Source organism: Patella vulgata, chromosome 1 (genome assembly GCF_932274485.2).
Source record: "Patella vulgata chromosome 1, xgPatVulg1.2, whole genome shotgun sequence".
Classification (NCBI taxonomy): domain Eukaryota; kingdom Metazoa; phylum Mollusca; class Gastropoda; family Patellidae; genus Patella; species Patella vulgata.
In genome coordinates, this window is record NC_065879.2 from 22881139 (window position 1) to 22898862 (window position 17724).

Here is a 17724-nt window from a genome sequence, read left to right on the forward strand (position 1 = left end):
TTTAAAAATGTAAACGTGTTTTAGATGTCCATTTACAAATACTTAAGGATGTGTTCTTCCTTTTTTTTATGAAGCTACTAATGACGTGTATATTTATATTATATATTATATATTTTAATTTTTTTATTACAGCGGACCTATAAGCAAATTATATTTTATTATATGTTCTTAGATTCTAAATTGTCATTTTTCTAAATATAAATAATGCCAATCAGTTTTAGAGAATTAAACCATAGTAATTGTTATCCATAAAAGTGTGTTTTTGATTATGTTCCAATTACTAAATGCCATTCAAAGAATAGAATTAAACCTATTTTTAATTTATTTTTCCTGAATTAATTTCTTTTAACACAAATTTATTGAAATATTTGCCAACTATTTTAAAATATAACCTTTCGTTTCAATTATTTTAAAATAAATCGTTCAGTACACGGACGATAAAAATAATATATATAGATTACTGGAAGATTTGCTAAATCTGGAAATACTAGTTGCTTTAAAACTAATTCTGTTTGATCAAATGAAAAGTACAAATGAATCCTTGATTTCTATAGAATAGTTCGATATAAACTTTTTGGTAAGAAACCGAAGCGTCAGGTCAAAATATCATATCGGAACAATAAATTCAAATATTTCGACTGAGTACACGATTCGGACGATAATTTTAAACGTATTGGCGACTATTTTTGTTTTGTAAATCATATTGTTGTTGTTTATATTTAAATATCTTGTATTTAAATAGATTCAAGTCGGTTTTTGTTTATTATTTATTTTCATTGCAGAAATAATCCTTAAGATCTAAACTTTGCGCTTTCTAAAAAATGATCCACATCTATAACGAATCTCAGTGCTCAAAAGTCGCATTAATATATAACAAAATGTGGCGCTTACGTTTTAGGTAAATGAAATATATGTCGTGATTTGTGAACTGTCCATATGTAGACCATTCTGAAGTTAACAGGGTATTTTATGCATCAATGGACACTTTAAATTTATCGATAATTTTTTAAATGTTTACGAAATCCCTAATTATATTTAGATGTATTTGTTTGAAGAGGTTTTATTCTCCTCGTGGAGAATTTTTCACCAGGAAGGGCACAAATGAGATGACGTTGAAACTAATTATGTAGTTTACGTTTATTGATTTGTGTTTTTTCTTGAGAAGGTATTGCTTTTAATCCATTGTGTTAGGTAGATTATGTGTCAAAGTTGAATTTTTTAAAAGTTGCATTATGTAAGAGCTAAATCTGCCTATTGCAGGTCTTGGTTTTGACTTCTTTAATCTAAAATTGTTTAATCGAGACATTGTTTATATTAGCACTTCGCTCAGAATACTTTATCTTGCTGGCCATTACTCTAAAGCTACTTTTCGAGATCCAACTACCCTTCTTCCACATCGATAAGTTGTGAAAGTTGGTGGTCTTTTTAGAAATATCTAAATACTCTTTAGGAACGTGCCTGTGATATTCTCTATTATTTTGCGAGTGGTGGGAGTTAAGGAAAACCCTGGCGGATGGACGTTTGAACCATAGAATACGACAGAATGGGTGTCTAACTGATGCTAACATGTGAACTAACTGGTTAATGTTAAAATGCTCTCTAGCTAAATTAAAGACCTACATTCAGATAAAACATGTGAAAACAATTGAACGTAATTAGTCCTCATTATTCCCGAAACGATAGCCCGAGAAATTACTCTCTGGCCATTGCTGGATTGGCTTCTGATACTTGAGCTTTTGAAGGAGTGTGTATATTCTTCATGTTCAATCAAATCTGTCTCAAGTACAGCAACATGACAGCCCATCGTTTAATCTGAGGTCTTCCCTAAAACTTTGGACAGTGATTTAAGGTATTAAAAACGGTGAAAGTATTGTTCGTCTCCAAACAGTAATGTTTATATTATATGCGTGTTGATAGCCTCCTTTGTCACACAATTAGTTTTTCTGAAATATTCGCTATGCACTGGTAAATTGGGCATGGAGCTCTGTTTAAAGCGTAATGATATTGTTACGCAGTTAGCTATTGATTGTTAATCGGACTATTGACCAGTCATAATTTGGAACAGCAATTTGCTTCCATTACAGCAGTGTTAAATGAGATTAGCTTTAATCAAACGAAACACTGCGAGGAGTATGTTAATGTCCTTGGTTTTAAAAGTTGTGTGTACTTGTATTATTTATGATTGACTATTTGTAATACATATGACTCACTTGGTGGTTGATTGGTCAACAAACGGAAATATTAAAGCTCTTTGGATTGATTTAATACTTGGTATTATGTAGATGTTTCCAACTCTATACGTCCTTATAGATGTACTATTCCAGGAACCCCTTTACAAAATGAAATTCCAATAGATTATTTTATTTGTATGCTGTTACTTATCGCCATTCTAAGACCGTTGAGATACTATATTGAGGATTTAGAGACAGTTTAGGCTGAAGGTCTATAGATGGGCATTGCCTAACATAATCTCAAATTCACTGGATTCGCGGAAATCGATTTTAGGAATCTAAGAATGCTTTGATACAGCGAAACAGTAAAACATTTTTCATATCACCCGTAATAATGTGGTCGTCTATGAAAGTTTTATGCATTTCGTTTTTTTAATAATCTCTTCCACTGACTGGGGATGTGTTTGATATCACACATTTGCTCGCATTTCAGGCGCCGCCATCTTTGATCGTCTGCTGAAAATTCACTCAGGCGCTTTTCCGGTCGTAAAACTCCGTCATTAAATGCAGCAACTGTGGAAATTATTTTAGCTTTTTATTTCTATATTTGATCGTAAAAAGGACAGTAACTGTCTGACTTTAGGAATATTAAACTGTAAAATACAAGTACCGTTTTACCTAGTCAACTCGATCCTCGTCCATATTTTACATCAGACTTTATATCAATCATGTTATTTAGTGAATATCCACATGTTATGAGTTTGGGTTGTGAATTAAGAAAACGTTTTGCGTTTAATTGCGTTGCTTTTATCTATTGTATAGCAATTAATCTTAAACCTCGTACCTAGTTCTGCTCTTAAATAACTCTTGGTGCAGCGATCATAAAAGCTAATGCCAAATAACTTCTCAACAAAAAAGATAGGAAAAAGGACACAATTTTTGTTGTGTATTTGTAATGTGTCTGTAGTCCTGATATCAGACGATTATATGTGCATACTTTACTAGTTTTATACTGATAAAACTATTTGTTTTAATGATGTTTATTTTTTTTCTTTGTTCTCATTAACATAATCCACAAGGCTAAGTCTACTGAAATCTGGTTCTACAAACGCTATACCATTATAAAGTTTGAGGATTTAATACCGGGAAGCCTAAGCCAGATTTCATAAATTCACCCATGCCACTAAAACGTACAATTCCGCACGTGAAATAAACAGTTGGGTTATTAAAAAAAACTTTGTAGCAGAGTGTTTCGTAAAGGCAATCAAACAAAGTAAGCTAACATGATAAATAAATTCCCTGCTGTTATAAAATATGTTCCGTATGAAACAGAGAACCAATTTCTTACGACGTACCTGATGCTTTTTACTCGAGGAAAATCGCTCCTTAATATATATATTCCAGACATGTGGACTTACTCGTATGTCTCCGATTTTTACGAAACTTGAAATATAAATTTATATCCCAAAGATCTCGGCCCCTTTCGATATTGGCATGTATCGGATCGTAATCTCGTCGATTATGGCCCCTGATTATACGAAAAATCATGTTTTTAGCTTGTGGAGACTCTAGATGTCACAATTTTTACCCGATTTTGATGAAACTTAAAGTGTACGTTTATAACCGTAAGATCTCGTACCTTTCGATTATGGCCCCTGATTGTGCGAAAAATCGCGTCTTTAGCTTGTGGATCCTCTAGAGGTCACATTTTTTTATCCGATTCGAAAAATTGTTAAAGTATATCACCGTTACATCATAATGACAGCTGACTTCGAATTTTGTGAAAATCGGACCAAAACTGGCCGACAAAGTGACTGCTCCCCGTACGCAAGTAAAAGTATGTAATTCCAAGGCTGTGGACTCCCTAGAGGTCACAATTTCAATCCGATTTTCATGAACCTTGGAATATACGGTTCCAACGATCTTGCTTCCTTTCGATTTTTGCGCGTATCGGACTCTAACTGCTTGGATTATGGCAACTGATTATACGAAAAATCACTTTTTTTTTTAGCTTGTGGACTGTATAGAGGTCACAATTTTGATCCGATTTAAAAAAAAAAACATTAAAATGTATCACCGTTAGAATATAATGACATTTGAGTTCGAATTTCTTGAAAATCGGACCAAAACTGCCCGACCAATAGTGTATAAGTCTGTAATACGAAGGTTGTGAACGCTCTAGAGATCACAATTTTTATCCGATTTTGATTAAATTTAAAACATATGTTCATATCCCAAAGATCTGGGTACCTGTCGATATTTGCACGTATTGGACCCCAACTTCCTGGTTGATGGACTGATTGTACGAAAAATCGCTTTTTTTTTAGCACGTTCTGTATCCATCTCTTGCAAAATGTGGGCGTTTAAAGGAAATACTTCATGATATTGCTCGTTGAGAAATTTTCTTAAACAATGTGTGCACTATAGGAGCTGATGTTCCAAAATGAACATTTTCGCATCTTTTTTTAGTAATTTGTAATTACTTACACAAAATACAACATAATATGCAATAAAAAAAGAATTGTTAAAAAAAAAAAACGGCACCATACTACTTGATACTACTTTCAATTACATAATTTATCATTTTATAATTACATTAGCTAGGTTGAGAGAGAGAGAGAGAGAGAGGTTTGGAGAGAGAGAGGGGGGGTAATCGCCACTGCACACTAAAATAGTACGGTTCAATTTTATTTCAATACAGGGGTCTTTTAACAGTGAGAGGAAAACGGACTCGGTGGATACTACTCGTACTACCAATCACATATTTTACCAGAAACAAGCCATATTTCATGACTTTAGACCTTAATTTCCAAATTTAAAATCACTATTATTATTATTAATTATTCTTTTTATGCATTTTTTTCAGGGCATTATATAAATCCAAACATAAAGAGTGGGAAAGTCAAAAACATTGTGTAAAAGCATCTGGTCTTCTGCCCAGACAAAGACGTTTATGTAAAGACCACTTAGAAATAATGCCTACGATTGTAGGTGCTTCTTTATTGTCAATAGAAACATGTCAAAGTCAATTCTCAGACAGAAGATGGAACTGTTCCTCCATTTCTCAAGTTCCAACTATTCCACGAGATTTGTCACGAGGTAAGTCTTTCTTCAGATCAATTATCGTTTTGTTGAAATGGTGAAGATTTGGAATATAACATGTGAGTTGCTCGACCTGGCGAGAATGGACAGTCTTTTAGATTCATCTTCAGAAAATCCACTGAAATGATTAATTAAAACTGTATAGTAAGTTTGTGTGGAAATTATACAATCATATATTTCCGAGAAAAAAGTCAGTAACCTTAGTTAAAGGGATAATATGAATCTCTACTGAACTTATATAAAAATTCGACAACCGGGAATCCAGTTACCTACAGCAGATTAGTTAAAAAATGGACTGTGTGTTTCTCGGACCATTACCATTATTTATGTGATAAAGCAACTCATAAAGTTTCAAAACCACATAACGAGAAAAAGACTTAACACACATTATCATACAACTTTTCTTGATGTATACAATATGTTACAATTTGGCGGTGGTTAAGTATACCAATCGTTATGTTACATTCTGGTTCTATCTCAAAAGTCCAAAATAGCTGAACCCTTCAAAAGCCACGATATACAGTTTTTATGAATTTCCAGACAGAGCTAACAACGATATACAGCACAATCAAAAATCGAGAAAGAACAACCATTCAGCTTTCGAAAGTTATCACACTCATCACAATAATCCACAATGAAACACGTGGAGGTCTCAAAGTTTCCAAATCTTGGATACCATTTAAGATCTCGAGACTGGAGTTATACTGCGATACGAGTTCCATGCGATTAAACTTATGTTTTAAAAAAACATTGTCGAGTGTCGTTCACAGGGCAGCCTATTTAATAGTAATGGAAAGCCTCTGCATATGATCAGTAGCTGAAAGATTGTCTACACATATAGTATTTCCTAAACTGCAGAAACTTAAGAAAATGCATTATTTAGGCAGAAGAACACGATGCTTGGTGTATCTTTCCTCCGAAAACACGTGATACTATTTATGAATCCCAATGACAGTCCACAAAAATATGTGCGTGCCTTTATACGATTAAATATATAATAATATGATATATTTGTATTTAAACAGGTACTCGTGAACAAGCTTATGTTTATGGTATAGCATCAGCAGCATTATCTCATTCTGTAGCTAGAGCATGCAGTATTGGTGTAACAACTAAATGTAGCTGCGGAGCTTTACCCAACACAGCACCCAATGGAGCTTTTAAATGGGGTGGTTGTGGGGACGACGTTCACTTCGGTTTAGGGTGGGGAAAAGCTTTTACAGATGCTTCTTTAAAATCAAAAAAAGGGAAATCCAAATCTTCAAAGAAAGCCATGATGAACAGACATAATTTTGCAGCGGGTAGAAAAGTAAGTAATTCTCAAATTTAAAGTTTTGTATTGGGAATGTGTTGTTGTGATCCTGCGCAATTGACTTGTGCGTGGAATATCATATTATTGGTGACATTCCTGTATCAGTTTTAATGATGGAAGGGTCTGAAATCGACCGACCCTGTTAGCAATTGTGGTGATGGGTGTCGTGCTAAACATCCGATAACATTTCTCCTATGTAATGAAATAAAATCGGGTTTAACGTCCTACATGTCTGCACCGACTGGCCTAGTGAAGACGGGCATACGCCATACAGTGTGCTACGACGGAAATTTTGCACGGACAGCATCCCACTCTTATATCGAATTCTATAACGGCCTACTCTTCTTTCGAATTCCAACTGTCAAGTTATGTGAAAGAGAGAGAGAAATGGGGTTTAACGTCCACTCGACACAAACTAGGTCATTTCGGGACTAACATATGGTTCAATTTTATTTCCATAATTCGCTTGCGCGTAGGGGTCTTTAGCAGTGGGAGGAAACCGGAGGACCCGGAGAAAACCCACGAGGTTGGACAGGCGACCCTACTCCTTGTCACGTACAACCGGGGATTCGAAACCACGCCAGTTGACTCAATGACAGACTTAATGATACAGCGCGCAGAGTTATGTGAAGAGTTCATATAGCTAAAAGGATTTTTTTGTATTTTTTAATCAAACAATATTTTGAGACCTTTAAACGGATTGTCTGGACTATAGAATGGGTGGCAATATTTAAAATATATCACTCATTCCCCAAGACAGCGTAGTTATCATCGAGTCGTGTCCCTCGGGTGTTGTAGTTGGAGAAAACGTATGGTGTATAAAACAAATGTACTCCAAAGAAGAAGTTTCGGTCAAAAAGACTTGTTACTGCTACGGACAAGTGACACTCCAGGGTAAGGGATCGGTATCATCAATTCTCGTTTGGTCAGGGAGTCCTGATTTCCCTTTTCCAATGTTGACTTCAGTCATTTATTTCGCTTACGATCAATTAGGCTTGCGTCCGGGTAGTGGATTATTGCGTTCGACCAGGAACCCATTCATTTGATTATATATCATTATTCCATGACTCACTTTTCTTTGTCAATGTGTTTGTCTTGTGCGTTTCTAGTTATATGTGGTTCTGACCCCCTGTGCTTACTATTTGAAACCACAAAGACTTCATGGATACTGAACACAATGCAAGTTCACATTAGGATATGTTTGCTCTAGGTACAGACTAACCAAACGCTGACCTGACATTCATGACACTCAGTACGATCATTGACCCTTACGGCCGATAAACAAAATTATAACTGGATTTCATATAAGGATTTAACTTCTTGGTTACCCGAAACATTAAAATAGAATTTATACCCAATAAAATGTTCTCCTTTCGGGTAAATTTAAATCCTCCTCATTTTAACACCAAGGTGTGAAATCTTGATATCGCGTCATAAACCGGCACGTGACTTACGACTGAATAAGATGGCTTGAATCCCAATTGGCCATTTCATTTTTTTCTGTAGTAAATCAAAATAATCGTTGTCAACCTCCATATCGCCATTTAGATCGACACAAAACTAGGTTTTGTAAGAACTTGCAACAACCACTCTCGCAGAACTACTTTACGATTAAACGTATCCCTTCTGAGCAATCACCTTGGCGGTACATCTTCGCGCGTTCTGCAGAAGGACTGTAGGGATTTTTAAGCCAGTTTCCTAACAGTTAACGCCTGTGTCAATTCGTTCTGGTGGAACCAAAACAAGAGGTCCCGTCGTGGAAAATTTAGCAGGGCACGATAGTGACGCCTTAGCAGAAAAAAAATCAAGATTGAGTAGGACTAACTTGATAGCAGCGTCTTCTACCATTCCAATTATTATTGCGGAAGATAGCGTTACTTTGTAATTTGTTAGTTCCAATGAGCACTGCGGTATCTGCTTGATACATTCTTGCCCTTGTGGTTTGATATTTTGTTTCAATTATTACAAAAACAAAATGGATCAACATCTGGTCTTCTTTTCTTTCGCGGAGTATTTCATCGATTGTTACTACTATGCTTGCCTCTGGCACAACAATACGGTAGTTTCTATTTCACAACACTGCCACCTGCACTCGCCGTGAACGGAATTCATGATAAATGTGGAATCTACAGAACTATGCACGGAATGGAAGATGGGAAAATACATTTGGTTTTGTACCAATATTTTTATAAATTATTTGCAACAAATTGTTAGCTGACATGTTATCGGGGGTAGCTTATCACACTGACTAGAGCTAGAGGATATATTGATGTGTAAACTCAGATATTTTTAGACGAGGATCCAGTTTGGATATTGAAGTACCGCCGTATATTTCTTCACCATGTATTCGCGAAAATAGCTATGTTTCATCACAAAGTTCAATTAAAATATTGGGGGGGGGTGTGGTGTTGGTACCATAACATCTAAACATATTTCTTGTCATTCAAAAACAAACTTTCTGATAACTTGAATATTTTTGTGTCAACAGTGGAATTCAAATGGGGGCATCGTATTCAATTAGAGATTGAAAGAATTGGACATTAAAGCGTTTAGGAATTCAACTGTAATGATTAGTTGTAGTTTTTCTATAAAATTTTATTTATAAAAGATAGCGCTGAAATTTGGTATTCGGGGTCAGCAGATATTCAAGATCTAAACTAAACGCATGATCCTTTGACTTTACAAAATTGGATAAAGACCTACCATTAATGAAATAAATTACTAAATTATACAGTTTAAAATTGTAAAAGCTCAACAAGACTATGTGTGTAAATTAATACTTAAAAATGGATAATGTCAGTAAAGAAGGCATTGAAAGTGTGCATTTCCAGGGTGACATCTTAAGATTGTAACCTATTAATCTTTTAAAAAATAGGATAACTTATATAAAAATTCACTAACACAAACTATTAACGATATAGATTATAAAAGGCTGTTAGACTATTAACTGTAGACATACATCTGATAAGCCTGGAGAAATGATATTAATATGATTAAGGAAAACGACAAGGTGTTCTATATGGCAGAAATATGGTAATGTATTATAGTTTAGATAAGTACCTTACAGAGCGATTATATCTAATCTTTCACATCTTGTTGATATTAGAGGAGAAGTTACGCTACCTGGGCACCAACTATCCCCTGCTCGTTAACATGATAAATGTCAATTGATTGTGGGGTTATGAAAAAGCTTCTACAGCCTTTAATCTTGATCTGCTTAACGTAAGTATAATAGGGAATATGAAGTGAAGTATCTTACTGTGTATTGCCTCTTACTACCGTAGAGCCCCACCAGGCCTGAATGTGAAGTTTTAAAGTAACTGTATATATATATATCAAATATATTTTAGTGAATGAAACTTATTAATTCTACGTGAAAGAAACTTATATTCACACTGTGTAAATATCTGAATAATGATTAATAAGATTCCTTAATGAGTTACGTAACCCCACTAAAACAATTTAGCGATCTTTTCCAAACAGCTCAACATTTTGATTTGAACTTTCAGACGAAGTAAACCTACTATTTCTGTTCATACTTAAACCACCTTTATTTAAATCAGCCCATGAAATCTTGGACTGTCCCTTTCAGACCATACACTACAATCAAAGTAAATTCTATTAAAATTTGTTAATTCTATCTTTAAGATCTTGCCATACATTTAAAGTTCACATTGGTTTCTATTAATTGTACACGCCACCTTCTTGTGTCTTAGATAAATAAACTTATAATAATTATGCTACCTTTGTCGTACAAACCAATCCATTCTTCATTGAGGTTTTTTGTATAAAATTGGTATACACGTAATTCAATAATAATAACAATCTTATTTTTGACATTTGTAATAAATATGAACGTGTTGGCATGTTGTGCTTTTAATGTTCAGGGGACCAATATTTTGCTACTGTTACATCCCTGCGATCTGATTGTTTTGTATTCTTTGGCTATCTTTATTGATATTAGAATATATTTATTTGATATGTGACATTCAGAATTGCTTAGAGTAGACCATGATCGGATCCTCTGTGTACTGGCGATTGTTAAAATGCTTTCCAGAATTGGCAGTAAACCTTTCACACGTGTCTACATCGGTTCTAGACACGATCGGATCCACTCAGGAGTGGTGATAATTTTATTTTTTTTAGAATGGACATCGTTTCTGGTAATTCTGAATTCCCAACCTATAGTCATAACCTTGATCTTTGTTGTATATCGATCGTACCCTGACAGTATAAAACCTCAATTAACTAACCATGCAGTCCCGAGTTCAGTCCCGGAGTTGACCGAGATTTTATGGTATCTGAGGATTTGTCCGACTGGTTTCCCATATGCAGTAGAACTGGAGATGGTTAATAATGGTGCCTATGTGACGACAAACAGAAGTTTCTTGCACACACAGAATACGATGAAGAGTGGACAGGAACGTGGCTGTTCAGGAAAACTTTCCTCATAGCACACGGTCTTCATCAACCCGGTTGGTGCAGAAACATCGGACGTCAAACCCAATTTCATTTCCAGATTATTTAATAACAAGTATACATCCTCACATGCGAAAATAATGATTGAATAATTATACAATAACCAGCCTACACCCTTATATACGTAAATGATGACTGATTTATTATTCAATAACCAGCCTACATCCATCCCTACTTACGGAAATGATAATTGCATACTTATTCAATCAATAACGACCAAAGAACATATTCCCTAAGAAATGTCTCCAGAAATTAAGGATATTCAAGGGGTGTCATGGTAACAGTATAATAATAATGCACGAATAGATCCAATGGTCCCAGTGTTCGCTTATTTCGCCGACTGAAAAGCAAATGTATTAAAGATACATTATGTAAGATTTAGATAAAGAGCTAGCCATTCTTGCTATAATAGTTCTAAAATAGATAATGTAAAATGAATAATTTGAAAATTTCATTCAAATTACTCTATTGCGAGCGAGGACATTAGCCTTTGAAGGTTTGACAAGACGTGTGCAATAATTTCAACCACCGTACTGGTTGTTCGAAGCTAAGTCTCGCTCAAATCAAAATATGGCTGAACTGTTCTAATCCATTTAATATAGAAGAAATCCGATGCCATCGAGGGTTGATTATGGCCTGGATACGTTAATTAATGACTAATTAATAATTTGGATAACAATGCAGGCCTATTGAAAGACCTGCGATGGGCAGATTTGGCTCTTGCATTATGTATGTTTAACTACCAATTCATGTATTGACATTTTGTATTGAATAGTTTTAAATTGTGATTACGGCCCGTGTCGTCTGGCTTACTTATCAATAAAAATGCTTATTAATTAAAACTCATTACTAGGCTATCCGTACTCTTCGTCCGAGTATTACCATAAAATCCACCATTTCTGACTTACATTATGATCGTTTATAGTTTCTACGAATGCCTAGAACCCTTTAAACGTTTAGCGTTACACATTGATTGTTCAAGGTTTTTTCTTCTTTTTTAAAAGTTCTGTGGTTATTTGCCTTGACTTATAAACCTATAACGGCAAATCTCTTTGATCTTTGGAGTTATTCTATGCCCGGAATAACTTGCGGTCTGAAAGTCGCGGGGATATATATACAGGTGACTTTGGGGTTATTCTTCTGAATGTTTTTTTTTAAACCTGTAACGGGTTATTCTTCCAGGGTAGGTTTTTTTTCCATAAGAAATAAAATGGGGTTTTACGCCCGACTGTTCTGCTCCGAACTGGGCTTTTCCCATAAGAAAACATGATATATGGTTTTTCATACTGGAATTCTGGGATATTCTCATATTACGTACATGTAAGCATATACGGGTTATAGGCAAGATAAAATCCTCGATGTCGGTTATGCTTTATCCTACACAAAAAAAAACGAATGTAATAACGTTTCCCTTATGATTGCACGGTTTTCTGTTCATTACACACTGCCATCTTTATGTATCTTACATAAATAAGGTAATTGTTTGTCGTATAGACTAGAACGATGTGTCTGGAGTAATTCAAATGTTTATTTGTCTGTTTTAGGTAGTAGAATTTAGTCTAACAACAGCTTGCAAGTGTCACGGTGTCTCTGGATCGTGTTCAATAAAAACGTGTTGGAAAGCACTGCCAGATTTTGATTCTATCGGAGCAACGTTAAAAAACAGATACGCTTTAGCAGTGGAGGTGAAAAGAAAACGAAAGAAAAAACAAAAAGTTCTAGTTCCTATTATGGCAAATAAAAAATCAATTCGATCAGATGAACTTATATATTATACTAAGTCGCCAGATTATTGTAATCCGGATCCTAAAAGTGGTTCCATAGGAACACAGAATAGGTTTGTATTTATTTATTATATAATGTGTTTGAAGACAAAAATATTATCAGAAATCGAGATATTTGGGGTTTATTTAAAACAAATAACCTCCCTTTAGGAAGTGCATTTTAACCATGTCACAGAGGTAGATATGTGTCCCTTGATTGGCGAAACTACACAGTGGTTTTGAACCATGGAACAAATTATTGAACTAATTATTTTACTAACATTTAATTCTTATTGTGCCCAAAATGTAATATCATGAACAGTATTGCCGAAAACAAAAACCGATGAGCAAAGAAAAATTTCAGAGAATTTCTTGGCCAAAACATAAATGTGTTCCCTTTTCAGAACGTATAAAACCAGTGAGTGTATAGATATCGTTTATCGACAGGGGTTTTGAATTGAACTGAACTTTCCTTATGGCTATTATTATAATCAAGCCAATAATGTTGGTGTGTGGTCAACAAGTCACGGCTTACCTCAGGGAAGATATTTCATCCCCTCTTAGTTGACCACTTAAGTGAAGGACCTTTAAGACATGTCCTTAGACGATACTAGTATTTAGTGATATGAAGGATCAAACGTTAACATAAATTAACCAATCTGTCTATTGAAGTCACTATAGATCCCAAAACTTGAAAACTCTTTGAGCAATGCCTTTTCAATCTGACTTAAAAAGATGCATCGTTCTCCAGTTCGGACAAATGGAGTTCATGTGTGAATTCCTGCTACCTGTCACTGTTCTGCTATTATTTGATTCGTTGCGGTCATAAAGCTCTTATAAGACATTTGAAGGTTTCATATTTTCCATCTTTGGGGCCTTAGTTAACATCTTGGATTAAAATAGTTATCCATTGATTTGTAAGCGTGTCATCTTTTTTGAGATTGAAACACGATACGGATTTGCATTGGGGAGGGGCAGGGCTTGAAATGTTTTGAAAGATAATGGTCTCAATTGTAATTTTGGCGTAAATCTTGGGTAACTGGAGGTCAATTTGCTAAAACACAGAAACTGAGATTTTACATATTGCCGAACGAATAACAAGCTTCTCCCGAACATATTAATGATGAATTGGTCGGGAAAAGGTCCGCAATTGGGAAAGATTTCGATTTTTCTTCACCGATTTTCTTCTACTTAACGATCAAGTAACAGTATATTTTTTTTATTATGATTAATTTATACCAACATTTTTTATTTGAACATTACTCGGCATACCTTAGGACCCTTCTAAGCTCCGCGCCCCTGGACAAGTGACCACATGGGGGTGATGACCTTTGGCCCCAGGCTTTCTTCTGCTCAGTAACTTCGGCTTCTGAAACTCCAGTTAAGATTATTGTATCATTTTGGGAGTTCACATATCTAACAAACATCTGTTGCACTTTTAATACATATTTAAATGATTTTACATTTCAGATTATGCGATAACACTAGTCCAGGTTCAGGCGGGTGTGACGTCATGTGTTGTGGGCGTGGCTATGACAATTTTAAGATGGAGGTTATGGAGCGTTGCGAGTGTAAATATTATTGGTGTTGTTATGTGAAGTGTAAAACCTGTGTAAAAACGCTCAACCTCAGCAAATGCAGATAAAATTAAAAATAAATATAAATGAGAGGACTAACAAAAATAGTGACGTCACTGTGTGACGTAACATCAACGCGCACTTAAAAGTTTTGAAATTGTGCCAGAGACTATATATTATGGTAACCCCTAATGCTGTAATTTATTTGATACTGCCTATAGTTCGGTGTTGTTCATGTCGGGTGTATAATGGACTTATATTATTTGATAATCGAGACTATGAGGTTGGGTAAGTCAAAGAGTTCTTTGAGTGAAAAGACTTTTTGTGAATTTGAAACTGGAGTGACACTCAGACTGATAAAGAGCTAATGAACCTCAGAAACTTTTGTTATTATTTCTTTATATATATTGAAGTATAATTATTTGATTAATCTATGATTACGACGTTGTCTTGTGTACATTATTGTAGTAATATTTAATAATACAATTTATCATGTACGTTTGTCTGGTTTGTGACAACTCCAAACGTATTGTTTACTTGTCAAATGAGTGTTTAAAGGAGCTCGAGCGCGGCTGAAAAACACTGCATGTTGTGTGAAATAATATGATTTTACCTCATGTTGTAGTTATACAGTGAAATAAGAGGTGTCGGTGTTTTAGCTCGATCATTAAGAGATGGAATTTTCATACAATTGGCACAACGGGTTGCAGACATACAATAAATAATGTTTTGCAGTTAATCTTCTCGCGGACCTTTAAGGCTATATATTATTGATACAGGCTTTTCCCAGACTAGATTTTGTTTTGTCGCACCCACTCCCATTTTATCAGGTCGTATAGCCCTGTTTGGCGAGGTATTGTCAGGACAAGACATTTTTTACTCAAATTTGTAACCTTTCTAAAACTGACTAAGAATTATTTTTGATTTGGGTCAAAAATGCATTTGGCGATTTCATTGGATATTATATGTTTATTTGTTTGGTGGGATGGCAGGTAAAGCCATTTTTGAGGCAGGGTAAGCTCAAAACTGAAGTAATATTGGCAACCAAACATACTTACTCTCAATCAAGCATATCAAATCAACCCAATTCAATGCCCAGTTTTGACCTAATTGAAAGAGGTTTAACTCCTTTAAAGTATAGAAAGTGTTCGGGGCTTCATGATAAGTTATATCTGAACGCATGTACATGTTCCCTGCTTTTAGTAATCTTTTTGTAATAATCTATCTGGGTTACGAATAAATAAAGTTTTTTGTCCGCAGGGCAGGGTCATGTCTCTGTCAGTTTAGCAAACAAAATTATCAAGCAATCAAAAAGAAATTTCGATTTTTTTTTCAATTTATGTGTCAGGAATTGGTGATGAAAATAAGCCTTACATTATATTTGGTTTGAACAAATATGGCCAGCATGTTCTCATTGATAGACTGGATATCATGGCATTGATAAGTCATCCAGTGGGGAATCGGCCATTTTGTTAACAAAACCATAGGGTATACGTTGATAAAAGTGAGTTCAAGAATACAAATCAAATACCAAATTGGCCTTGTATGAAATCTTCAGCTCCAAGTGTTCAGGAATTTTATTGTTCAAATGTATGATATTCGCCTCGATCACGTAGAAATTGGAAGTTGGTATGTCTTGGAAAAAAGACCACAGAATTTCAAATAGTTGACAGGACTAGGATAAAAGTTCCTAGTTTGTCACACAAAATTAAGTAGTTGTATTCACTAAAATATATTTGGGATTCCTCCTTTGAGCATATACGTCATTTAGTATCTATTGTAGAATTACGTGTCTATACACAATGTTTGATTACGACTTGTAAATATAATACAGTTCATTATTTTACCCTCTGGTGCCGTAAGACTTGAAAGTCTTATTTGTAGACCTCATGCTTTCGCCACAAATAGCACTGTCGTGTCCCTAAATAAATGTATTTAATTTAAACTGGATGACAGAGTTCCAGTCGCACATTTTCAAGGACAATGTACTTTTAGACCTGCTTACTGAACTAGTCATGTGTAGGTATTAGTGCTAGTATTTCACCAAGGGCCTGAATAGTACTAGATTGTTCTGTATATTGTAACCCATATCAGTGAGGCTATTAAGATTGTTTTTCAAATTTAAAGCTAATTTAAAAAAAACCCATTGAATCACAACCTTTCTCGCGGTTCAGGTAAGCATTAGCTTCAATTGGTAAGGTTGGGATAATTGGTGTAGGTCTACAATACTGAATAGACCCGAACATATCGTTCTTTTTGTGATAGTTATCAAATTGATAAAATGGTTTTCAGTGTCGATCATCTAGTTATACGACAATTATATCGCCACCTTTACCAACCTTAATAATGGATCGAAGGAAAGGCCAAGATCTGATATAATTATTGAATTAATGTGTTTATCCCATACATATTTACACACTCTTCCCCTTTCACCTAAAGAGTAACATTTATTGAAATATAATTATTGACATATATTATAAATGTAATTTATTGACAAACTTGCCATTGTATTTTGTATAAATACCTAGTTTAGCAATCAGAGGCCTTTAAAGATATATTCCTTTAGTGATAAATATGTCATCAGTTAAACCCCATTACTTATTTTTATTAATGACCTACAGTGTGGTAAACTTGTAATTGAAGGAATAACATGATATACCTATCTCGAATCTCCACATCAACCAATCTCATTATCAATTCAAGTGCGTTTTAATTTGCCATATAGTACGACCAAGATGAAGATCGATCCGTCATTTAGTGGACTGTTGCATAATTACGATGCTGGTTGCCAGAGGAATATATCTTTAATGGTTACTTATATTGTATTTTGTGTTGACGATATAAAGTCTACAGTTTTGTGTCATCTTCATTATAACAAGGAAACGACAATGAGAAAAAATAAGTATTGTCATTGCCTTGGTTATATGTATGTCAAATTAAAGATGAAGCAATACAATGTTTGAAACTAATCCAATACGTGTAAAATTTTGTCCTGTTATATAGTAATATATAATAAAGATTATAATTCATAAAATCTTAATACAGTCATCTTGATGTTGTTATTCACCCAACGACGGCGTTTTGCTTTCATATAGTCGTACTACTGATTCAGCTTTGTTCTGGAAAGAATAGCATTTAATTTGTACACTATGCCAATTAATGTCATACGGATATTCTCGTATCTCTTCCGATTCGTTGAGAGTGAAAGGGGAGATAACCACATTTTAAAACATCAAGGGGAGCTAACTATAAGTAGGATAATTTGGTCTCAGACTAGCAATTATTTGCCCATTGACTTCAATGTTAAATAGCTGTAACAT

The 17724-nt window shown here is 34.7% G+C and overlaps 1 protein-coding gene across 1 annotated transcript in view; it reads left to right on the forward strand.

Annotated features, from left to right (window-relative positions):
• The window catches only part of LOC126826527 (protein Wnt-11b-2), a 53702-nt gene extending 36258 nt beyond the window's left edge, over window positions 1-17444 (forward strand). The window contains exons 2-5 of the mRNA XM_050555586.2: window positions 5038-5270; window positions 6299-6582; window positions 12609-12901; window positions 14298-17444. Coding sequence (XP_050411543.1) covers window positions 5038-5270; window positions 6299-6582; window positions 12609-12901; window positions 14298-14472 — 985 coding nt within the window. The 3' untranslated portion in view covers window positions 14473-17444. The remainder of the gene's footprint in view (window positions 1-5037; window positions 5271-6298; window positions 6583-12608; window positions 12902-14297) is intronic.
• The last annotated feature ends 280 nt before the right edge of the window (window positions 17445-17724 follow it).